General features: G+C 39.0%; 1 protein-coding gene across 2 annotated transcripts in view; it reads left to right on the top strand.

Annotated features, from left to right (window-relative positions):
• LOC146703204 (zinc finger protein 385B-like) overlaps window positions 1-25,444 on the top strand; it is an 81,703-nt gene extending 56,259 nt beyond the window's left edge. For both annotated transcript variants that reach the window (XM_085466349.1, XM_085466350.1), the window contains 7 exons: window positions 12,416-12,570; window positions 14,668-14,775; window positions 20,508-20,691; window positions 23,384-23,755; window positions 23,864-24,072; window positions 24,257-24,355; window positions 24,634-25,444. In XM_085466349.1, coding sequence (XP_085322475.1) covers window positions 12,416-12,570; window positions 14,668-14,775; window positions 20,508-20,691; window positions 23,384-23,755; window positions 23,864-24,072; window positions 24,257-24,355; window positions 24,634-24,864 — 1,358 coding nt within the window. In that variant the 3' untranslated portion in view covers window positions 24,865-25,444. The remainder of the gene's footprint in view (window positions 1-12,415; window positions 12,571-14,667; window positions 14,776-20,507; window positions 20,692-23,383; window positions 23,756-23,863; window positions 24,073-24,256; window positions 24,356-24,633) is intronic.
• Window positions 25,445-25,670: the final 226 nt, after the last annotated feature.

Genomic DNA, 25,670 nt, shown 5'->3' with positions numbered 1-25,670 from the left:
TATTATTATATTTACAAAATACCACTGTTTTTGTCTTGGTTGTATCATTTTATTTTTTGTATTTATCCACGACACCTTAAAGGCCTGTCAGTGAAAATATTGTTTGACATTAAACCGGTCTGTGGCGCAAAAAAGGTTGGGGACCGCTGCCGTAGCCTTTTGGTTTCCTACTCCTGTTTTTGCTCAGGCCGTGTGCTGGTGCTATTGGTCTACATTCATGTTTACGTGGGTGGTATGTTCACATGCACCTGATTTTTTTTTTTTTTCCCCAGCAGAATATTGGGTTATTTACTTCACCAAACAATGGGTCTACTTTTGTTGCTGATTTGCATAATTTGATATTTGTTGTAGCTTGAAAATATTAATGAAATTCTGAATGCAATATTTACAATTTAAGGCCTTTTTTAAATTTAATTTGTGGTGGATATTCATGCTCCAACAAGGACAATTGATTAGTGGTACTGTATCACAGCTGTTTGGTTTTCATTTACTGGCAAAGTCTGGTATTCTGCCAAATCAAGAAATGCAGACAGTCGGTCTCAGAGTTATCCAGCACTCTGAAGCTAAATAACAATGCACTCTGTTTTCTTCTCTGTTGTCCGTGACTCTTGAGGACATTTGCATTAATACACCTTCCGTGCCCTCAACACAGCAGTTGGTATTATGTGGTTATGCCTTTGTCTAAGACCTACATAAACTCTAAGGAAATATATTTTAATTATTTTTAAACTACTACTTGGGTGTGAAACTAGAACAACCTTTTCTACCACCCACTGGCTACTGCTCATGTCTGGTTGCTGTCTGAAGACATTTTCTGTTTGTCTGTCATTGTTTTTTTTTTAAACACTTCATTTAAAGATACAGCACACATGAGCGCACAGTAGCAAGTGAACACACATACACACACTCCAGGCATTTTGTCAGCAAAATGGATTAACGTTTTGGTATTTTGCTGAAATGCTGACAGGAATGAAAATATTGTGTCTCCAGTTCTGACAACGTGCCTTGGAAATCAAGCAGTGAAATGCAAAACTTGCTAAAATATGCAGCTGCCAGGAGACATGACATTGCCCACAAAAAAAGGTTGACTGCAAATTAAGATACTCTCTATCTGAATTCATGTAATAAACTGGTACAATTTGTGCATGATTAGGTCAACTGCAGTGAAATGTAGTGGGGGAAAAAAAGCATCACATTGTTTTGAAGCATCAAGTTGAGCTGAGAAGCAGCCATGCAACCTTCATAGGGATAGGCCGCAACTCCCCTTCATAGATATTCTATTAATGAAGTCGGGTACAACATAAAAGGAGGGGCTGGATTAGAGACTGGTAGCAAAGCTGTCTGCAAGTCAAAGCAGTATGAATAGTGGACCCCAAATGAGAGTCATCCACACATTCACACACTGGTGATGGCAAGCTACATTGTAGCCACAGCTGTCCTGGGGCGCACTGACAGAGGCGAGGCTGCCAGACACTGGCGCCACCGGGCCCTCTGACCACCACCAGTAGGCAACGGGTGAAGTGTCTTGCCCAAGGACACAACAACTGAGACTGTCGGAGCCGGGGCTCGAACCGGCAACTTACTGATTACAAGACGAACTGCCAGCTCTTGAGCCACGATCGTCCCATGTTTATATTTTTTACCTCAGCCACTGTGCATGTGTGTTATTTAGTGTTACTGAGCTGCAGCCCAGGAGGTAGAGCAGGTCATCTACTGTTCAGAAGGTTGCCGATTCAATCCCTGGTTCCTCTAGTCTCTATGCCAAAGTATCAATGGGCACGATACTGAATCATAGATTCCCCCCTGATGTGAATGTTGGATACAAAAAGTGCTTGTATGAATGGGTGCTTTGAGAGCTCAAAGAGAGTAGAAAAGTGCTAAGAACCAGTCCATTTATTCACTGGACCTGAGCTAGATAAATTTCAGTAAAAATCATAAAATGGTGGCTTTGTAAAAGTTTTGGCAGGTAGTTTTCACATTCTCTCATTTTTCAGCTGTTCTTATGTGTAGCATTACATATGGATCTTTTGCAAAGTGGTAAAATACTACAGAAGTACTGTAAATGTGTATTTTGAGCATTTGTTTTTAGCTTTCACGTAAGCAGATTTGCTCTCTTGTTTTTGTGTTTTGGGAAGGCTAAAGAAAATACATCAACCTTTACATTGCCAACTGAAGAAAGCCAAAGCTTGTCTGCTGCAGTTATCAAGTTGTGACTCTACAATGACTGTTTAGTTGCAGGGACTCATTTTCTGTGACAGTTAACTTTGCAGCATTGTTGTAAACCTATTTCCTTTTAATTAAAATAAACAGCAAAACCATAAAAAATATTACAATAGATCTGTAATAAATTCAGCTGCCGTCTTTAATGCAACATTGATGAAGATCTCTCGAAGTTAGATTGTCCTCTCTGAAGCCACTAAGGCATCAGCCTTCAGACTCACTCCATCAGACAGACACCCACATTTACTGCAGCTCAGAGAGGAGCATCGAGATAGAAAGCTGCTAATTACTAAGTTCATGAGGCGGATAAAGCTGCGCGCAGGCTTTAAATATCAATAAGTATGTGCTACACATTTGCTAACTGCTATTCAGCTGGTCTGATTGGACGGAAGCTTATCTCAATTCAAGCAGATGGTGGCAGTTTATTTGATAATGATGTGCAGAATGCATTGTAAAGGGCAGAGGGTCAGTGAAGGAAACAAAACACACTGAGCAGCCCTGATAGTGCAATCATGTTAATTTCCCTGTAGATTAGCTTTATCTCCTGGTGCCTATTTATCTTTCGTGGTTATTTTGTAGAATACATCATTTAAACAAAGTCTGTGACGTAAAGATAGCAATTCAAATAATCTGTCACCAAAAATCAAACCTGTAATAGTCAAAATAATACCCACAATTCACCAGAGACCCTGATTAGTTATATGTTGCTGTAGTATTAACATTATACCAAATAAGATGCAAAAAATCTCAGGAAGTGAATCAGCTTCAGTTAAGTTGTCTGATGAAATTTGCTTGCTGGTTTGCTGCTTTGTGGATTAAAAGGTTAAAAAGGTTATGGAGACATTCTTTTTCTTTTTTCTTTTCCACATGCGGATTTTACATGCTGTTGAAGCTTCTGTGATTTTCCTTTGACCAGAGGACACTAGTCCCGAATTTCACCTTGAACAAATTCAATAAGAGTTTACGGACCCTGGGGTGAAAATGGGCCCACAGTGGTTTAGCTGAAAGTAGGACAGATTACCACGGGGAGCCTGATCTGGGTTGGATGGTGCCCTGCAGGTAGAAACTCACATGAAGCCGCTGGCTCTGCCAGCTGCGTCTGTATGACTTTAAATAGACGTTGACAGCCAGCAGGAGAACTTGCCTGTTGGCTGCCAGTTGTGGCCTAAATGTACTTTGTCACAATAAAGATGATTTATTTAAAAACCACACAGAGCATGGCGTGGGCAGTATTTCAAGCCATCATGGAAATTAGGCCTTCACTTTCCACTTTTTGTTTCCAGCGGCGAGAGCTTAACGGAGCTGTCAATGGCAGTCCTAATGGATGCTAATTCATCCTCCAGAGCTCATCATAAATACCGAGCTCTCTGCCCGTTGTGTAAGCAACGAATGGCATCATCATTACTGCAAAAGCGCAGTGCACTAACCACTTCTGTTTTATGACTCAGAAAAGCTGTGTGCTTCGTGCCATTATGGACTGGAAAACATACCATTCAATTTTCATTATTTGACAATATGTTTTGCAGGCTTGCAGCAAACCTATCAACAGAGGATACTTTTTTTTTTTTTTGCCTTTTTAGCTACACATTCCTAATCCTGCCTTTTTGATTAAACTAATGTAATGACAGAGTTAACTCAAAGATTAATGTTAAGTATGGGAAATGTCTGTGATTTTAAGATCCCACCATATAGAATATGAAGCACAGCTGTGACTGTAATGTTTGATTATATGTATAAAAGGGGCCATAGTGACATAGTTAATTATGCTCAAAGATTTTGTGTTACACAGGAGATGGTGGTCACCATAAAAGTGTTTTAAGTACATTCATTTAAATTTAATATGTTTGCAAATGCTCATGTTATGGTGTCAAACACTCTGCATAACAACGTACAAAGTGTTTTAAAATGCTTAATGTCCTAAATAATAAAATGTTATATTATTTTAAATTATTAACTGAAGCACATTAAGTAGTGCGCCTGTCATCCTGCTCAACAGTGTGTTAAAATTTAACTCGGGTAATTCAGATTTATGATGTGGCGAGGTACCGATGTCTGGAACAGGTATTTGGAAAAAAATGAGGAAACGTGTAAATTGCAGGAGAGATCAGGCCAAAAGACACAGATGTATCAATTTAAAACAGACAAATAACAGATGTGCAGCAGAAACTCACTCCTTGTACCAGTTCAGAAAGTGGACCTGAACGCAGAATATGAGTCAGAAATGTGTAGCCATTTTTTTCTTGTTTATTTTTTTTTTTTAAGAGAATAAAGATGAGATAAAATTTCAAGCTCACCTTTAAAAAAAAAAAAAATTCTCTGTGTTTTTTTTTTCTGTTTACAGACACAACTATGTTAATATGGATGATGTGTTAGGAACAAAAAGATAACAGAAATAAAAATTATCATCCCACAGCGGGCTGAATTCAAAGACACCCCAAAAACCATAGTGAAAAAATGATGTGCAAGGCTACTCACAATGGTACTTAATAGTTTGTATGGCCCCCACGTGTTTGTATGTATGCCTGAAAAGTCTGAGATGCAACCTGATGGTGTTGGACAAAGCGAAACATAAAGTCCCAGAGGTGGATTTAGGTGGATTTAGGTCAGGCGAGCGTGGGACACACTGCACCAGGGAAAGGTTTGACAATGGGCCCAAGAATTTCATACCAATTCCTAATGGCAGCCAGGGTGCTGTTGTTTAGCCTGTAGAGGTCAGTCCATGCTACCTGTAGTGACACTGACCCTAGCTAAATGCATAACTAGTGAAAAAACAACAATTTCTTTTCAAAAATGTAGGTGTTTTGGAAACTGGAAGTGCAAAGCAAAAGATGGATCTATCTGAGAAACTAAGTGAGAGTGCACTCTCATATGGTAGTGAATTCTAGGAAGCCCCAATCTAAATCTCAGTTTTCCTCCATTTTGGCTCTAATTGGGGTCATAATTAACAAAAACAACATTGTTTCATTCAATAATCTATAACTCTATAATTTGTATAATCTAGCAACTGAGATCTTAAATTCAAACGTAGATTAAAAGAACAGTGGGTTAATTTTCCTATAGACTTAGGTAGTTGGCCCTACTCTTCAAACAAAAAAGACTATTCCACTACTAGGATAGGACATACAAAGAATAAAGCTACACAAAGAAAGTGTTTACCACAAGAAGACACAAAATGATCCAGCAGACACAAACACCGAGGGGAAAATGGACAAAGGAAACACAAAGAAAATAGGAGCGAGGAGATCTTACAATAATAAGAATAAGAATGAGAACAACAACAAATTCCTGAAAACCACGGCAATGCTCAGTTCAAAAATATCTCCAATTGAATTTTCAGATAAATGAAGGGATTGAGTGAGATTTTCAGAGCTAAGACAAATGACTATTCTGTTTAGCTTTTAAAATGTTTACATTTTGAGATGCATAGTACTTGATAATTGTTTAAACACCACAGCTGCATACTGTAAACTACATTTATCCAACTTAGAAATAATAAAGATCACCAAGAAAGCCAATCTGATTCATCATGACCCCATTAATTTAAGGGGTGAAGATGACTTTAAGCTCATACCTGCAAGCTGACGTCAGGACAGTTCAAGTTTAAATTTTCAGCAGTTTATTCCAGTTTTCATACCTCTTTAGATTCAGCTCACAACAATGACTCTGGTCTCCCTAACCAAATCAGATGAAAACAGTCTAAAAGCCTCCATAATCCATTAAATGTAGTTTGAGAGTGGTAAAACAAAGAAATCTGTGCTTTTTGAATTAAATGTTGCTAAATTAGGAAACAGCCCTAATTCAGCCGTTAATGTCACAAACCATTAATGGCACGCAGAGAAGGGATGTTTTTTTTTTTTTTGGTGTCAGGAATGAGAGCGTGCCTGCACTCCACCATGTTGGTTCAGAGTGAACACAGAGAGTCTGGCTCAGACAGATAATCCCAGGAAATGCGTTTGCCATGAAAAGAGCAAAGAAGCCTTTCCTCTGATGCTTTTACTGTGATTTGCCTCTATGGAAGTCTCTCACCCCTTCCCCCCTTTTCCTCCACTCTTCATGAAAAGATGCCATTCCCCCCCCTCTGTGATTGCTGTGATATTGAGTCACCCAGAGACTAATCTTGGAAATAATAGAGATTAAGCTTTTCCTCGTTTTTTTTTCTTACCGTGCTGTAATTTCTTCAGCTCATAATCTTTTATCCTGTCTCAGTATGGGTTGGTTGGCTGCTGTGACCTACACTTTTAGCTTTCCTGCATAGAAAAAGAATGTGAATGCTGATTAGCGAGCAGGGATTGGTTCATTTCGAAAGGTGGATTTACATTTATAGTATCAAGAAAGGAGTGAACAATACTTGTGTCAGTGTTGAGCTTTGAATTTCTCCACATGCTGCAGTGTATGTGTGCACAAGGCTATAGGAGTGAGGCCCTTCATTTAAGGATTTAATTTGGGGAAAGGAGAAATGCATACCAAGATGCTGCCCGACTCCCAAGAACAATGCTGGGCTGTTTGATGCAACAACTGCTGCTGTCATTAGATGATATGCACTCACCCAAGAAGCATTTTAACTAACCACAATGATAGGAAAAGGGTTTAAATGAGGGAAAATGTTCTTTTGAGTGTTGCAAATGAAGCAAGTTAGTTATCAAATTTGACCAAAATGTTCTAGTAACACTCGAAAAGCTGTGAAGAGCAATATCGTCACTTTATTTCACTCCATTCATGTGTAAACACAAAGATGGCTCATTTGTTTTCTGCCTTGCATGTTCCCGATGCTCTTGGTCAATAAGATGCCAATCCTCTATGGTCCTCTTTATGCCTAGAATTGTGAAAGCATGAGGAAAATACACAGGGGAAGCTCATAAAGCTTGTCTGCATACATGCTGCTGATCAGCTTTCATTTGAATGAATTCAATTTTTACTCAGTATATCCATGATCAAGTTTAAGGGTATATTCCCCTTACTCATAGGTGTGATAAAATAATTTAATCATGTTTTTTGGTTTATGTAAAATCTTTTGAAAGCTTTCCTGTGGTGTTTGTCCAGGCAGACAGTACCACCCTCTTCCATTCTGTCAAACAATTCAATTTAATTTAGTTTTATTTATATAGGACCAAATCAGTCATCTCAAGATTTATATTGTAACAGTAACAGTATATTGTAACAGTAATAGAGAGAAAACCTCAACAATCAGACGACCCCCAGTGAGCAACCACTAGGTGAGAAGGAAAAACTCCCTTTTAACAGGAAGAGACCTCCAGCAGAAACAGGTGCAGGGAGGGGGCGGCTATCTGCTATGACCCGTTGAAAGTGAAGAGGGGGTGCCAGAATTTAATAATAACAAATGATTTAAAGCAAAGTGGTGTATGAACACAGAAACGGTGAAAAGAAAGATTCCTGAAAATCAGAATCTGAATATTTTGTTAATCCCAAGGGGAAATTGCTACATAATAGCCTCCAAATTTAAGTATGACCGATAGAAAAAAATATGTTAGAAAACGGTAGTATAAATATGAAACCCAGAAAAATATCAACTGTAATATTTTGAAATAAAAACTGCAAAACTGTATAAAGTTAAGCAATTTTATATGCAAAACATACAAGATAATGTAAATGAAAATAATTCAGGTGTCAGTCTGTAATCATGACTGGAGGACTTTTAGAGTTTGACAGCTACACGGTATCCTGTGGCTTCGTGGTGGCATGAGTCTTCTGCTTAATGTGCTCACAGCACAGCATGGAGATGTTGTGAAGGGTTTTCCAATATTGTCTGCAAGCTCCACCCCCAGTATGTCACTGGCCTTTTGTTGAGTTTGTCAAGTCTGTTGGTGTCTGCTGCCCCAGCACACCACAGCATAGAAATACTGGCCACCAGAGACTCCTGCGGATCCTCAGGAGCTGGCAGATTATTAAGTATCTTGGCAGCCTCAGAAAGAGACCCCTATGCCCCTGCTTGTACAGGGCTTCTGTGCTTTTTATGAAGGCCAGTTTATTGCCCATGTGAACACTGAGGTATTTGTAATCCTCTACTGTCTCCACACAGACCCCATGAATGGAAATAGGTGTCACTGGTGTTCTGGTCCACCTCATCCTCACAACCAGTTAACAACAAGGTCATCAGTGCAATAACTGCACATCTTAAAATCTGCTAATAAGTTGTATGTTCTTCAGACCAGAAATGCAGGCTTTGGGGTCGATCTCGAGTCTGGCTACCTGGTTTGTAAAACACAGAGCTGATAGGGTTTTAAAAAAAATGCTGTTTAGATATCAAAAGACTTATTTTGTATCATGTAAGGGATATATGAATATTAATAGCATATTAGTGCCAATGTAAACATAGTCACTGGTAATGATGCTTTAACTGTGTTTATTAGAAGTGTTTCATAAACTAAATTCTTCTCTGCCCAACCTAATTACACAGTAATTGAGTTCACGAGTTTAGGGTTGTAATTTTAAAGTTACGGTGTTTTATTTCTTAACGCTTACAGAGCCATACTGTTTAACACATTCCCATTATGACCGGATGAAACAATGTGAACATGGCATTCGTTTGTTTTGTCCAGTCTGCCAGAGTGAATCTTTTGAGATGCTCTCTGGACGTAAATGAGATGGGTAATTTTGAAACAGACAGGTCCCGTCAAAAGCACGTTCTTCTTGTCGGCAGATGTTGTACAGATTCTCACAGCTGATGGCAGTTTCTAGCTTGTTCAGCACCAAACGCAGTTAATTAAACGTCTCGCCCTGATGTGTTTTGTGAATATATGCATAGGAGATTAATAAGATCAATTACAGATTTGTGTAGGAGAGGGAATCGTTGTCCCCAAAAGTCATACTGACAGGGAGATTAAGCACATCAGTCTACTGGAGGGGGGGAAAGGGTCTGTCCTCTGCCTGTGATTGCCTGTTACTGTTCTTCTTTCGCTCTCTCATTTGTTGCTACTTTGTCATTCACTCTCAATACGGTGTTAATTCAGTTCAAATCACTTTATTGACACCAGTGACACAAACAGTCCTGGTGGAGCATGTAAATGAATTTGGAATTAGAAAACAAAAGTGTGTGTTTTATGCATGCATGATATTCAGGGAGATTAGCACATTAAAATCGCAGGATCAAGTAAATAGTGACAATCAGCTCTAATCACTCCTTATTTCAAATTCTAATTCCAACAAATACCTGGCGCAGTGGAGTGGCTGCAAAGCATCAAATAAACAGAGGGTGTGGTTGGTGGTCGTTGTCAAATTGTATGTTCGTTTGTTGGCTTATTGTTGATTTTTTATTTTTTATTTTTTATTGCTAATTCAGTGCTAATTTGTGCTGCTGATAAGATGTGGGAATTTAATCTTTAAGCAATATGGTTATCATTTTCATTTCAACTTCATCCAGGCGGGGTCCACCTTGACAGGTCGCCATTGTGTTACAGGGCTAACACAGAGAAACCATTCACATTCACACCTGTGGGCAATTTTCAGATTAATCATCAATTAATCTAACTGTGTGTCTTTGGACGGTGGAAGTTAGAGTAACTGGCCAGATGGTGGATTCAAACTCAGGATATTTATGCTGTAAGGCGACAGTGCTGCCCCATTTTTAATTTTATTTGTTATTATGATAATAATTTCAGTTTGATGCTTCAAGAGGGGAAAAAAGTTGAGATTTTCTCAACTTTAAGGCAAACAATTGAAGCAACTACCAATGAGAATGAAGGACAATACTGATTGACATGTGATGGGGCAGTAAATACATTAGTGTTATTTAATGAGCCATACAACTCTTCACTAGCAGCCAAGCAGCATGTGATGACTGGATTGCCTTCTGTGTGAACGCAGTTTATCAAATGGGTACAAATATGCACATCATTTCATGCTCTGCTAAGATCATGAACAAAGACAGTGTTTACATTGTCACTGTGAGCAGCTGACTTTTTAATTTGATAGGTGGTACCTGCACTACATGACACACCAACATAAGCAAGAATTATTGTCATTATTGGAGTATTGTTGCATTGTTGCAACACCCGCCAGCCATCGAAATTTGCAAATAAATGTTCTGATAGTTTTGTTTGGTTTGTTTTGGGGACTGGAAACTTTGTGGTTTCTGTGATCTGTTTGAAGTCTGAGTTTGAGTGAACAGTCATGTTTGAGCTGGCTTTGGCTGAAAAGGGTAAAAAGTCTGTATGGTGAGCGAAACAGAGATTGCCAAATTGATATGATCTGAGAACGATTTAGTTGAGATTGCGCGGTCTCTAACTAGGCACCGATTATCCAGCGCACAAAAGATTTCCATGAAGTCTTAATATGTTTTTACATTTGCAGATCCTGTTGTGTGCAGCACTAGCTGGCCCATTTTATCATGCTTCTGTTACTGTCCAGTCTTCATAGAAACTACTGCTTCCACAGTACCACAGAACAAGTACAGTGCATTATTAGAATTATAGTATCATCTTGGGCCTCAAGGATTTCTTCATGAGACCTCCCTGCAGCATGCAGTGTATGTGCAAGCATGAACTTTACTCTTTCACGTGTTTATAGCCTTCATTACTTTCCTATAAAGTATCTAATTATATCCAAACAAATTCTGGCAGGTTTCTTTACTTTAACATTTTCACAGTAAGAAGAAGGTGCCCCGAGGCTTTTGCAGTGGCAGGCAATGATAAAATAAGACAGGCTGTGGTGTCCACTGCTTCTTTATTTTCTGCCGTCTTCATTAAACACTTGGGCACCTGTGCAGGACAATAAATCACTCCCTAAACTCTCTTTACATGCCTACTAAAAGCTTTCCTTCTGCAGTATTAGTCATATCATTTCTTTTCACATATCATTCTCCAGTTTGTTTCTCTTTCCAGTCTCCCCTTTGGTTTCCTCTGCTCTTCTCAAATACTTTAGAAAATAGGACCAGATTAGTAAAAGCATGCTAATGCTCAAGGACTCTCAAACCGCCTCATCCCCAGAGATAAATCCTGAAATTTAGACTTAAAAGAAGCAGAAAATTGAGGAAAATTGCCTTCTGGTTGCTAAGCTTTTACTGAAATATAACATCATTAAACTCCAACATTATGATTGCATCTATTTAGAGAAAATGTTTAGGTGTTTATGAATAAGAAATTTTAAGGAAGTTTCTTTTGGCGTTATGTCACAACAGTCACTCACATTACATTTTATATAATTGCCATTTATTTAATTCCTTTCTTCAGATTCTCTGTCATTCAAAAAGTTATGCTTAATATGTGTTATCATCATGTGCTGGAGATAAGCCTAATGTACATTATATTTTACTTTATCTTCTCTAAATCCATAATTAGTCATTTCTCTTAATCCTCCATCCTCAGTCGTGCAGGTTGATCATTTTCAGTCCTACACAGGCAAAGCTCTCCTTTTTTCTTACGCTATATATAAAAATATTGTGTTTTTAATTTAGCCTTTTTTAAACCTCTTTGTCAATAACATGGTTTATTTTCATCACAGGGTAAAGTTTCTGTAACAAAGTTCTGAAGCCAGTTTTATATTACATTCTAATATTTTACACACAACCTTTTTAGCCGAACAACCTCCGGACTTTCCATACACAGCCACGACAAACGATCTGTAATCACCATGCTTATGTAAGAAACTGTGGCTTTTAATGCGAACACACTAATGTTACTCTGGGGCTAGACAAAGGTCACTGCCATGTTGCTCTTTAAAGAATGTGCAGTCTTAAAGCATTTAGGCCAACTACAGTTAAGTGTGTTGAGACAAGAGGTCACGTGGAAGGAGATTTTAAAGCAGAAAGTGCTGGTGAAATTCCAGTGAGATGTAAAGTAATGTATGCATAAGATGGTGAACATGTACATCAAACCTCATTACGATTCTTTTTCTCTGTATGTTGACTGAGCTGTTTGCTTGTTCAGACAAAGAACCGAGACAATCACAGATACTAAAGGGCAAAGACATTTGTCAGGATAAACTATAGACTTGTAAAGCAGGAAAAGGCCACACAAAGCATTTCATCATTTGTCCCTCACTATTACTAAAGTCATTAAAGCTTTACCGAGTGAATCATTCACTGTGGATAAGCGTCTCAGTCTCAGATATGTGCTAAAATCACTCTTTATCCTAGTTTGTGTAGAACGATGTGCAGCTTTGGGGGCCTAAAATGAAAAAGGCTGAAATAGAAATTTGTGTCTTTTCAGAATTTATTCTGATTTAATCATCCCTGCTTTAGGAGCACTATCCCAGAACCAAGTCCACCCTCTCTTGGGCTCCCTGCCCATGCCAGGTCGATCCCTTCAGCAGCACACTCATGCCCAGCTGGAGCACTTCTTGCCGCTCAGGGTCAACGGCTCCTCGCCGCTTAGCCTCTTCCCCAATTTTAACACGGTAAGAACCCATTCTGCTTTTCTCTCTTACATGTATCACATACTGCAACTTTGGCTCCTTGACCATTTACATCTTTAGGTTTATCATTTACCATGCATTTGTTATAGAAACAGTCATTAGTCACAGTTTGCACATTATATTTTATGATGTTGTAGACAGTGCTGGACATATGCTTATTTGCCTTCTTGCCAAAAGTTGCCTGTACACCACCACAGTGGATTTGAAATCACTATGTGATTGAAGTGCAAGCTTTAAGCTTTAGCTCAACGAGGTTAACAAAAAAAAACTGAAATCGTTTTCAGGAATCGACTCAAACGAATATTTAAATATAAAGATTATTTTGAATATTTAAATGATAATCCCCGCAGTTAATGACTGCATGAAGTCTAGAACCCCTGGACATCATCAAAGGCTTTTCTCTTCTCATCACTGCAAGTTTCTACAAGGTGCAAGTTAATTTTGATTTTATATAACCGAAATAATCATTTTTACAACTGTGCGGGCTCTTTTAGAGAATTTTGGAATAAGTCTAATCCGACCAGTGCTCTGCACCTTGCTGTAAACCCTCTGTATGTCCATTCTTGCATTTTTGCTGTCTTCTGTGGTCTTTCTGATTTTGGTTCTTCAGCCTAATGATGATGATGGCCGCCCTTATTTACACTGATATCAATTTGAGCCTTATATTAAAAATGACTATTTAAAGCTATAAAATACAAATTCAGTACTTTGAATCAACTTCAGATATTGTGTTTGTTTTATTTGTTACTAAATAACAACGGGACAGGCCTCACATGAGTATGAAGCTGCTTGCTGGGCAATTGTAAGATTATTTTTAAGGTTCTGAAAATGTTGGACTATTTATAAAAAGTTAATGCTAAATTTTTGTAAAAACCCTTTGAAATAACGGTGAGAGTCTGCACTTCAGCCACACTGAAATCATGTGTACAGAAGCACTACAGAAAATGTTTTTTCTTTTTTGGATCTAACTTTAGGTGGATTTAATATCTTTGCTGCAGACAAATAAAAGGGATGAACTTTTATGTAATTATTCACAAGAAAGTGAAAAAGTGTATTTTTTCTACAAGGTCTGAATATAACTTTTATACTTTAAGTAAAAGTCTGCAAAAATTTAGAAACTCAGGACAGCCACTTGTGATGTCAGCATACAGGAAAAAAGCACCAAAATTAAGATGAACAAATACATTCGGATGATTTTTTATTTACCATGTTATCATTTTCTATGTGAAATACTTAACATTTTTTAACAGTTTAAACAGTTATGTGAAAGCTCATGTCATCATCAGGTCAAATCATCAAACATAACTCAGAATTCTAACTGAATTTTGCTTGAGCTTCACAGCCACGTTATACTTTATTTTTAACTTGCAATCATAAACATACATGAGAAATTCCAAATATAAAACCTCTGTCTGGCACATAAAACACGTGTTTTTTGGGGGCGGCTTTTATAGTCACAGCTTAAACCTGTAATGAGTAAAGTCTGAGGAAAGTGCTAAATGTATCAGGCAGGTGGGAGGCTGGATAAATATTCATCTCTGACAACTAAAGCTAAAAATATGGCTGAAATATCACAGCTTTACTGTGGGGATTAAAAACATGCTTATATTCAGCTCGTATTTAGAAAAATATACACAGTTTGCTGCCTTTACATAATTTACACAGAATGTTAAAAACAGACTTACAGCTCTTTCTATCAGAAATCTACGTTTATCACACGCGGCACAGTATTTTTTTCAATCACAGGAGGACGCTAAGCAAAAATCTACAACCTTATTTAATCAAAGTAATCAGCAAAATCAGCACTGATTCATAGTTAATCTGAAATACGGAGGTAGAAATGTGGGTAGTTATTTTGTACATCTGTGCAGATTTAAATCCTTGTTAAAGGAACACATTTTAACAACAAATAAATATGCTCCATTTTGCAAATAAGATCATTAGGAATGCCACCTTTTAAAGGAAATATGCAAAAACATATTTATTTATATTTAATTATTGCACATACAAAACAAAATCTCAGGTCCTGGATTATAAAATTCAATAATTTGGTGTATATGTGTATGTTTCACCTTATAGATGGACCCAGTGCAGAAGGCAGTGATCAACCACACTTTTGGCATGACTCCACCCAAGAAAAAACCCATTATCTCCTGTAACATCTGCCACCTGCGCTTCAACTCTACTGTAAGTGCTGTAACTCTACTTTTCCTCGATGTCACAAAGGAAAGTTTGTTAGCATCTAGAATGCAACCTTAAAATAACCTGAAATCATCTCTCGTGCACCACAAGAAGATAGAAAATCTCCTCTGACCACATAGCTGGAGGTTTTTTTAGCCATTAAAGATAGTAAATCATATAATTTTTTGCAGCACGAAAATACATTTATGCCCATAGCTTTTCCAAACACTCCTCTGAAGTTCTTCTTTTTACCATTTTTTGCAGTCAACACAACATCTACATATTTTCAAATAATGTAATATTTTTTGCATCCCAAAAATGATCTTATTCCTGCCTATCTGTCTTATCACTCTGCTTGTTACATTTCTATCCTCTCTATTTTCAAATCACAGGCCACTTTAAAGGAAACCAGTCTGCTAGTTCTATTGCCTTTTATTCCTTATCACATTTTATTCATATTCATTTGACTCCAATGCCTATGGAGTTCATTTATACATATTTGCATTTATATTGTTAAGCGGTAACAGGGAGAATGACAATGACTCTGCTTTTTTGTGAAACTTTAAAGAAGCAGGACACTGGTCCAGGCTGATTATCCTACTACTCTTGCTTCCTAATCTCCTTTTTCTGTCTCTGCTCTTTACTTTTGGGTGCACAGTGATGGAGTCTGTTTTCTAGCTAACAGGCTCTCTCCTCCCTTTGTGGTACCTGCAGCTGTGCTGAGAGTGCTGGTTGACCCAGGAGTTGGATGCCAGGTTGCAGGCAGGTACCGGATCCCAACAGGGGGCAGAACAGTCCAGCAGGAATTTGCACTTCACAATTAAAGAGAAAGTCCAGAATAGCTGTGTAGCACTTTTTATGCTCATTGTTTGTGTAGTGCTTAAAAAAGTTACAGCTGAATAATTTTTTGCAGTTTTACATCCTACTTTTCATGCTGGACACACAGCTTCAACTTGCCATCGGAAAATGGGATTTAGCCACACCCAGTTATGCTGGTTAAACTGTTATTTTTACTTGCAGTTGAATTTCTATTGTTTTACTGATTAGATGTTGCAGTAAATTGATAACATCTGCTAAGCTTTGTAGCTTTTCATTACCTGTGCACGTCTTAGCATCTTTTAGCCCATTGTTTTGGTTTTCTAGCATTTTGGATTGCTCTTAACAGTTTCATATTGTTTTTTTCATACAATAACCTTTTTTAGTTAACAAAGAGGCTTAAAGGTCAAGATCTGCAACTAGCTTGTGGACATGGCGGTGTATTCAAATGCTAGAGAGCTTTCTCAGGAGTTGGTGGAGAGAATTCAGTGTCTTATGGTTCCTATGTCCTTCTTTTGCACACATTTCATGGTAAGGTCTTGCTAGTAGAGCGGCTTTTTAGCACTAATGAGGATGTGAATGTATCCCTAATGGGAAGCTCAAGCAGTTTGTCCAGTATGAAGTCAAATAAGGATGACTGTGAAAGTAAAACCTTTGTGGGATTGGTGTAAAAATTCCAGATTATTCCTTTAAAGCTGCTGAACTCACTAAAAAGCATGAAGGTCTGACAGATCAGCAGATCATATATGATATGACCTAATTTTTCTGCTCCGTAGACAGTTGCTTGTTGTGTGTGAAGAGCATCACTGATGTGACAAATGCATAAAGCAGCTTGAATGAAGGTCATCGGTCTCCTTCAGGTGTCTCTAACTGAAGATCTTGGTCTTGCAGTCCTGGGATTCTTATTCCATGCGTTTTTCTTTCAACGATGCTATGGTGGAACATGGTGAACTCATACTACACTGGCATGCCAGATAGTATGGCAGTATGCAGATGACAGCAGAGTCGTCCGCCTGACTCAGTGGAAAATCACGCTGAATGGTTGGTGTGCACTGACATTCAACGTAGCCAAAGGGCTTGTATACCCTTTGCTCAGCCCTCCATTCCCAACCACACACTTTGACCCATGGTGCCACCCTTTCTGTTTGTGTAGGAGTCCAAGCTTTATGCAAAGTGTTGACAGGGAGACCTCTACCCCACCACTCTATGCACAATCTGTGCTCACCTAAAGATCATGTCTGCGCACTATGAATTTGAATGTGCATTAGCAAGGGATGTACAGTGTGTGCCTTGAAACTGGTATGGATAATTTGAGCAATTACAAATTATCTAACAGCCTTGTGTGAAGCCAGATACTTGAAGTCTTGTCTCACTGATTCTCCGTTCTTTAGGAAGTGCACTCGTGTCTTTCTTATACAGAAAGGCACTGGGGTTGCAAAAAAATATGTGCTCTTAAAGGATAAGTGTGGTTATGTCATCATATTTTTCTTATTGTTATATAAGTCAATGCCATGAAAAGAACAAAACCATTAAAGGTTATTTAACTCCAATATCTCAGCACTGACCCATGCAGTTTCATTCTGTCCTTTTTAGAAAAGGTTACTTAAACAGCTTTTATTTTATAGAGTCTATTTTTATTTGTTGTATTAGGTATATTGTATTTAAAACACATGGTATGCATACATAAAGAGAGAAAAAAGGATTTTATGTCTCATATTATCATTTACTCATCTAAATGCCAACTTTTAGTATATTCTTATGCAGTATAATTATAAGAATTAAGTATGAATCATGTAACTATTATGCTGCATGAGGAAAATGGCAAATGCAGACATTTAACCTGTTGAAAGCCTACTAGAAGTAACCCTTGAAGCTCTTCTCTGAACTGAGAGGTTTCGGTCATATTTCAGGCCTGCTTAAAGAACAAAATGACTCCATTTGCATCAGAAGTTAGTGAGGGTGGTCCCTGCCTATGCAGCTACCCTTGGAAAAACCCAAGAAACTATTCTAACTGTGGTCAAACCATGTCTTTATTGATATACAGTGGGGCAAAAAAGTATTTAGTCAGCCACCGATTGTGCAAGTTCCCCCACTTAAAATGATGACAGAGGTCAGTAATTTGCACCAGAGGTACACTTCAACTGTGAGAGACAGAATGTGAAAAAAAAATCCATGAATTCACATGGTAGGATTTGTAAAGAATTTATTCGTAAATTAGGGTGGAAAATAAGTATTTGGTCACCTCGAACAAGGAAAATCTCTGGCTCTCACAGACCTGTAACGTCTTCTGTAAGAAGCTTTTCTGTCCCCCACTCGTTACCTGTATGAATGGCACCTGTTTGAACTCATCATCTGTATAAAAGACACCTGTCCACAGCCTCAAACAGTCAGACTCCAAACTCCGCCATGGCCAAGACCAAAGAGCTTTCGAAGGACACCAGGAAAAGTATTGTAGACCTGCACCAGACAGGGAAGAGTGAATCTACAATAGGCAAGCAGCTTGGTGTGAAAAAATCAACTGTGGGAGCAATCATCAGAAAATGGAAGACATACAAGACCACTGATAATCTCCCTCGATCTGGGGCTCCACGCAAGATCTCATCCCGTGGGGTCAAAATGATCATGAGAACGGTGAGCAAAGATCCCAGAACCACACGGGGGGACCTGGTGAATGACCTGCAGAGAGCTGGGACCAAAGTAACAAAGGTCACCATCAGTAACACACTACAACGGCAGGGAATCAAATCCCGCAGTGCCAGACGTGTTCCGCTGCTGAAGCCAGTGCATGTCCAGGCCCGTCTGAAGTTTGCCAGAGCGCACATGGATGATACAGCAGAGGATTGGGAGAATGTCATGTGGTCAGATGAAACCAAAGTAGAACTTTTTGGTATAAACTCAACTCGTCGTGTTTGGAGGAAGAAGAATACTGAGTTGCATCCCAAGAACACCATACCTACTGTGAAGCATGGGGGTGGAAACATCATGCTATGGGGCTGTTTTTCTGCCAAGGGGACAGGACGACTGATCCGTGTTAAGGACAGAATGAATGGGGCCATGTATCGTGAGATTTTGAGCCAAAACCTCCTTCCATCAGTGAGAACTTTGAAGATGAAACGAGGCTGGGTCTTCCAACATGGCAATGATCCAAAACACACCGCCCGGGCAACAAAGGAGTGGCTCCGTAAGAAGCATTTGAAAGTCCTGGAGTGGCCTAGCCAGTCTCCAGACCTCAACCCCATAGAAAATCTGTGGCGGGAGTTGAAAGTCCGTGTTGCTCGGCGACAGCCCCAAAACATCACTGCTCTCGAGAAGATCTGCATGGAGGAATGGGCCAAAATACCAGCTACTGTGTGTGCAAACCTGGTAAAGACCTATAGTAAACGTTTGACCTCTGTTATTGCCAACAAAGGTTATGTTACAAAGTATTGAGTTGTATTTTTGTTATTGACCAAATACTTATTTTCCACCCTGATTTACGAATAAATTCTTTACAAATCCTACCATGTGAATTCATGGATTTTTTTTTCACATTCTGTCTCTCACAGTTGAAGTGTACCTCTGGTGCAAATTAATGACCTCTGTCATCATTTTAGGTGGGGGAACTTGCACAATCGGTGGCTGACTAAATACTTTTTTGCCCCACTGTATACTCAAGTGTCAACACATGGGAAAAGGGGAGGTCGTCAAATGTCATCTTTATCAGGGGAAGAGGTAACAATTAAATCACATAATTATTCCGTTCATTTTCTTCCACTTATTCAATTCAAGGTTGTTGGCTGAGGGGATGAAGGGGTGAGCCTGTCCCACCTGTCATGTGACCAAAGGCAGGTACACCCTGGACAGGTCCCTAGTCTATCAAAGGGCTAAATTAAATTACACGTTTTTAATTTGACATGTCAAGAAAAGTATCGGCTGTCACCAACTTATCCTTTGAGTACTGCTTGTTCTGTATTCATGATGTTTTGGATTGTTTGGTTAAGTTGCTGAAGCAATATTTTGCCAACTAATCTTTGGTAATTTACCATCATATATATATTTCACAATCTATGTAAATGACTCACAGTTATATTCATAAATAAATAAAATCGAACGAAGTTTCTTTTGTCTCTATTCAAAAAATAAAGTTTGCAAATCAGTCGTCATGGAGATGGCTTGGTTATAAAAGATGTCATGTAAATATTCAGCAGGACACCTATATAAGATTTATTGTATTTATTAATGAAATAATTAGCAAAATTGTTTTTTTTCCCTTTATTTTGTTTCCTAAAGATAATTCTTGTATATTAAATACTAAAATTTAATGTTGTTTGGACGTACAAGTTTTTTTATCCTGCTTCGGCTGTTTTCACTGTTGGTATACTCTGACATGAAGCTGGAAGCAGATCTTCTTCCGTAGAGCTTTGTCTACAGATATCCAGAGTCATATGGGGATCACACATATCTGCATGTGTCTGCTGTCTCGTTGCCACAAATGTGTTTTCTCTTACAGAGGGAGGCACAGAGGTCATTTTGTGTCACAGTGTAACGGACACGGGCCATTTTGTGTCAGAACGAATCAGTGGAAAGATGAGCCAGTGAGCTCAGAGGATGCTCATGAGATGCCATTAGTCCAACTGATGCTCATTTGTGCATCATCATGACAATGATGATTATCAAAATGGTGATGTGATTCTCCCTCAGAGTCAAATGCTTAAACGCATATTTTTTCCCCTAAATTTATAAGAGCATGTGAAGTCAAAGCAGTGGAACAGATGGAACTATTACAGTTTACTGATTTCGTGCTGTCCTTCACTAATTTAATCAGTCATTCTGTGCATATACTCTACGCTGACTTTCCCCTTTGCTTGTTTTGCCCTTGTGTGAACATTCCTCTGTGTGTGTGTGTGTTTGCGTGCGCCTCTGTGTGTATGTGTGATTGCTAGACCCAGGCAGAGGCCCACTACAAAGGTCACAAGCATGCTCGCAAGCTAAAGGCCTTGGAGACCCAGAGGAATCGGCAGAAGAACGGACAGAGTCAATCAATATCAAGCAAAGACAGAGATAGGGACAAGGGTGTGATGGGAGGAGTAACTGGGCCAACAGACTCGCAATCGAAAGACAAAACAGGTATACATTTTTCTTTTCTAAAGCCAGTCCTCTTGCCACGCTCTGAGTAATTAGATGTAATTGGGGAGACGTAAGCACTAAGGCTTGGTAGCTGCCACTCAGCTGGTTAATTACCAGCTATTACCTGTCCTACTATCATTGGATCCGTCAGACAAGTAATTACTCCCATCAAGCTAAGACATTCGGCAAGATGAGGAGCCTTAAAGCACCTCAGCAGAGATTCCATCTACAGAGAGATGTGGTAGTGTTACTGTCAGCTTTTTATTCAACAGTGATACGAGTCCCACATCCAAGTTCCTTATTCCTGTTATTTAATGAGGTGCTGTCACTTTGGACATGTCAAACAGTGTAGAAAATTATGGAAAATCGGTCAGAAGTACGGGTAATATTTGCCCACGAGTATTCTTTTCAAAATCAAACAATGGTCTGGATGTAGCCAGCAGTGGTGGCTAATGGATGTAGCAAAGAATAGCATAGCAGGGTTTCATTTCTTTCCAGCTGCTTTTTTTTTTTTTTAAGATTTACTGCATAGATGGTAGAATTGAAATGTGTCTTTCAGAAAATATTTTTTTTTGTTTTGTTTTGTTTTGTTTTGTTTTTCATATTTTTGCACTGAAAATGGGTTCTGATCTGATTAATTAACTTATTTGTGCTTCAGTAGATCTTGGAGTTCTTCAATGAGAAGGCCAGCAGAAATCATTACCAATTGATCTTTTTTTCCCCCTGTTAATTTTTCACTTATTTCTTCAATGAAATCCACAGACCACAAATCCCCAGAAAAAATATGGGGACATTAGTGCTTACCATTACTGACCCATGTCCTTTCCATACTGTTAACTTTATAGCTATTGGCTGTATAGTTGCATTAACAGCAAAGACTAATGACTTTGCTATTTGCTTTTTTACTTCTTTCTAGTCATTAGTCACTCAACTTCTCATTCTTCCTGACTAAAAACTCACCATCTTTTTTTCTCTCCTCTGTCGGTTTTCCTTTTCATTACTGATCCTCTCTCTTCCATTTTCTTCCAGCGCCTATCAATTTCCCTCTAACCACATAATGATAAGCTTGTTACATTCGGTGGTTGCCATGGTTGTTGATTGATGGTGACAGAGGGAGCTTTGGCAGAGAGAGCGAACGAATGACAGCGAGACGCAGGGACAAAGGAAGAATGATTGAGATGGCAGGGGGGAAAAGCAGAAAAGATATGAAAATTAAAGAGAGATGAGTGTAATATAAGTATAATAGCAGGATTATATGAAAGGATGAGAACAAAGAAAAAGTTGCACAGGGAGGTCAGGGCCTGGTTCTTTTCTAAAGAAATAACTTAAGTCAAGAAAATGCATTATTCATACTTTGACTGTGAAGAAATCATGTTTCATGTAAATCAAATAATTCTGTAAGTTTAAAAATTACACGAGGTGTGGCCATAAATGCATAAATAAATTTACAAAAACATCTAAAATGTATTTGAAATTTAAAAACAGTGAGTCTAAGCATGAAACCCTCATGAAAATGGGATTTTAGTGATACCTTTACAGACTGGTCTCAGTCTGTAGCTTAATCTGCTGCATTTAGTCTCTTATATTACAATAAAAATATATCTTAGCATTTGCATTCTTTGTAATTAGTGGTAATATACTCTATTTTTCATACCCCCCAGAAAAAGTCTGGACTTTCTGTTAACTGTCTGTTTAAAATCAGATTAACATTCAATTAACATTGGATCAAGTTTAATTTAACATTACAGTATGTGTTATCTTATAATTATTTTGCTACTTCTATGTAAAATTGATGGTCATAATGAGAAACCAACAGAGACGAGAGAGTAATCACCTGCCCCTGCGTGATAGCAGTGCAGCTCTTTGAAACATTTTGACTTCTGGCATCAAAAAGGGGATTGACCCCTCATTTATCCTTTCAGCATCTCAGTTTACAGCTTTATGGACTCTATAGGAAAGTATTAGTGCCAAACAACAAAAGATGTGCTGCAGAGAAGAACTTACATTTTCCTCTATAAAATACATTATGCTTGCGGTCTAAACCAGTATTATTTTCATTTGCATGCAACCTTGAGGCCTTTGGGAACAATTATGTGATGCTTTCACTGATAGGAACTTGAATATAAGAATCAGCGCCAGTATTTCTGGTTTTCATGTTTCTGAATTTTGGGGTGTACAAAATCCACTGTAGTCCTACAGCAGTTTGCTGGATAATTGCAGAACTCACATTTGTATTCTCATAACAAGGTCAGCAGTTGTCGCCTGGCAGTTTGGCCCAAATATTAATTTAAATAGTGTGACATAAGTCAGGGAATTGTATTTAGTCAAAATGCTACTGTACTTCCATTTGTATCATTAATGCATAATGAAGGGGTGAATCTACATAATAATATTCACCCCTTTGCCGTTCTTAACTTCCCCTTCAGTCACCTTGTCGTGGTACCTTGACTGCTCTCAACGGATTGTTTTTGCCACATTAGGCAGCTGTAGCCTCGTAATTAATGACTCTCCACTGGAAAGCAAATTAGATTCTAGTATTTCCTTAAAAAGGCTAGTTTGGTCAGTATACCCATGATGAAAGGCTTTCTTCTTATGTTTATGTTCATTTTGTATAACCTGTGCAGCAGGTGAATTAAAGTTGTTTAAAATGTGCTATAAAAATAAGCCTTGGCACGACTTGATGTGTTAACAGGCCCAGTCACGTCATCCACTTCTGCACAGCAGCAAATGGAAATCAGCAAAGGGAGCTCACTGGCTGCCACTCCCTCTTCACAAACTTCATCCACGGACTGTTCGTTGCTAGCCTCTCCTCACCTATCCCCCCATGTTTCCCCGGGCTCTCAGTCTTCTGACCTTCCCTCAAACGTTCCACATGTGGAAGGGTGCAGCTCAGCCACCAGTTCAGCACCACAGTCTGAGCCTCAGGGAAGCTCCACAGGAGGCGAGGAGGAAACAGTGAAGGTGGAAGAGGTTAAAGAGTCCAAGAGCAACAAAAAACATCTCCACTGCCCTACATGCAAAGTGACGGTCAATTCTAGCTCCCAGCTGGAGGCTCATTGTAGCGGTAGGTAGTTCATCTCTTTGTTTTTTGCCCTTTCAATCTTTTTATTCTTTATTAATAATATTATTTAACATTCTGTTCTTCCGGTCTGATTGGTACTGATTGAATCAGGCTCTAAGCACAAGCAGATGCTGGACGGTCAGAATACCAGCCAGCCACAACGTAGGGTCAAGATGACATCATCATCCAGACCCGCCTGTCGAATTAAGCAGCGAATGGGCAGCAAAGCCAGACCAGCAAGACCAGTTGGTGTAAACAATCAGCCTTTTCACTGTGAACTGTGCCAAGTGTCTGTCAACTCAGAGTCACAGCTGAAACAGGTACGAATGCTTATCCTACTATTTTACTTTGCTAATTTTACTGCTGCATAAACCACCTGTCAATGTCCAAATGCTAAAAATGCAGGATGACTACTCTTTATACTCTACAAGGTAACTCTTTGGGAGTTTGTGTGAGCTGTCTTGACAAAATGACTTTATTCCTTCCTTTCTGTCCTTTTTTTAGCACATGAACAGCAGGAGACACAAAGAGCGTTTGGCTGGGAAGCCTGTCAAGGCGAAGTTCACCCCCTATAATAAACTACAGCCCAGTGCTGTCTTAGCGGTGAGAATTTCTCTCTCACACAGACACATACAGACACACACACACATTTGTCCACTTTTATTTTTGTCTAAATCACAGATGGCCATCCAAGATCACTTACAGCACAAACAAAACATACACAAACTTGTCAGATGCAAATTAAGTGCTGTCTCTTGCACCTGTCAGCATTTTTTGCAACAATGCTGACATGTGCATTTAACTCTGAGCATCACTGTGTGTAAGTACAGCTTTACAGATGCTTGTTCAGGCTGAACACTTTTTCTTGTCTTTGATTTCAGACTAAACTGGCCCTACAGAAGCAGCTATCCAAGGCCCTGCCACCGGGCTTCCTGACCAGCCCCCTTAATCCAGCTGCCCTGTGCGCCATGGCGTCTGGACCGTTGGCACTACGGCTGCCACCGGGCCCTACAGCCATAATCCAGGGTCCCCTGATCAGCCCCACGCTCTTCAGGCCTGCCCCAGGACCGCTGAGGGCCACACATGCTCCTATTATCTTCTCTCCTTACTAGCAGGGAGCATGATGCTGAAGGACCAACAGCAGAGCTGACCTAACCTAGCCAAAACTGGGAGAAAAGATTAAACTGGTCTTCTGAGAACAAATCACAGCCCCCTCTGAGTGACAAGGACACTACACAGAGAGAGTGGGGACAACATATTATGTCAAGTTTGCCAAGTCATAAGAGCAAAAGGCACAATCCCCTGGTGTGGATTGAGATTTTGGCGCTGACTGACCAGCGTCTCATACTTAAAAATGGAAGGACCATTGCTCAGCTGTCTCCTGTCAGCAAACTGTTGAGTGCATGTTCCCCGGGGTCTGGACCCCTCTGGAAGCCATAAGAATAAGCATCCTCTAGTTTTATTTATAAAATGATAAGAAACTAATACACTAGGGTGTTTAAATGTTACACAGTGTTTGTTGCCAAAAAAATTCTTTAATTTTGGGAAGTTGTACTCTGGGAGAAGAAGAAAAACACTTTATCTTTGCTTAAGTTTTCATAACTAAATCTGAAACTCCCAGGAAAACTGTTGATTTCCATATGCCAACATATGACAAAAAAAGTGCAGATCTGTAACTTGTCAGGCTGAGACGACGACAATGACGACAACGAACCCTGACAAATGTTACAATTTTACATCAACAAATACAAAATGCCTTTTTTTTATAATTTATTTGATACTGAAGGTTGTAAGAGTGCTGTGCTTGAAAGCATTTTACATGGAAAGTGTGCACTACTACCGTCCATGTCTTACCATTATACATCAGAGCAAAGGATCAAGGGAATGTTTCTTTAATTGAAACTCTGTTCTGGCCATA

The sequence above is a fragment of the Copadichromis virginalis genome, linkage group LG8, assembly GCF_057382275.1.
Source record: "Copadichromis virginalis isolate Kocher_CV1m ecotype Utaka linkage group LG8, C_Virginalis_male_GT1.1, whole genome shotgun sequence".
Classification (NCBI taxonomy): domain Eukaryota; kingdom Metazoa; phylum Chordata; class Actinopteri; order Cichliformes; family Cichlidae; genus Copadichromis; species Copadichromis virginalis.
Note: the sequence above shows the minus strand (reverse complement) of the source record. Positions and strands in the feature narration are given on the sequence as shown.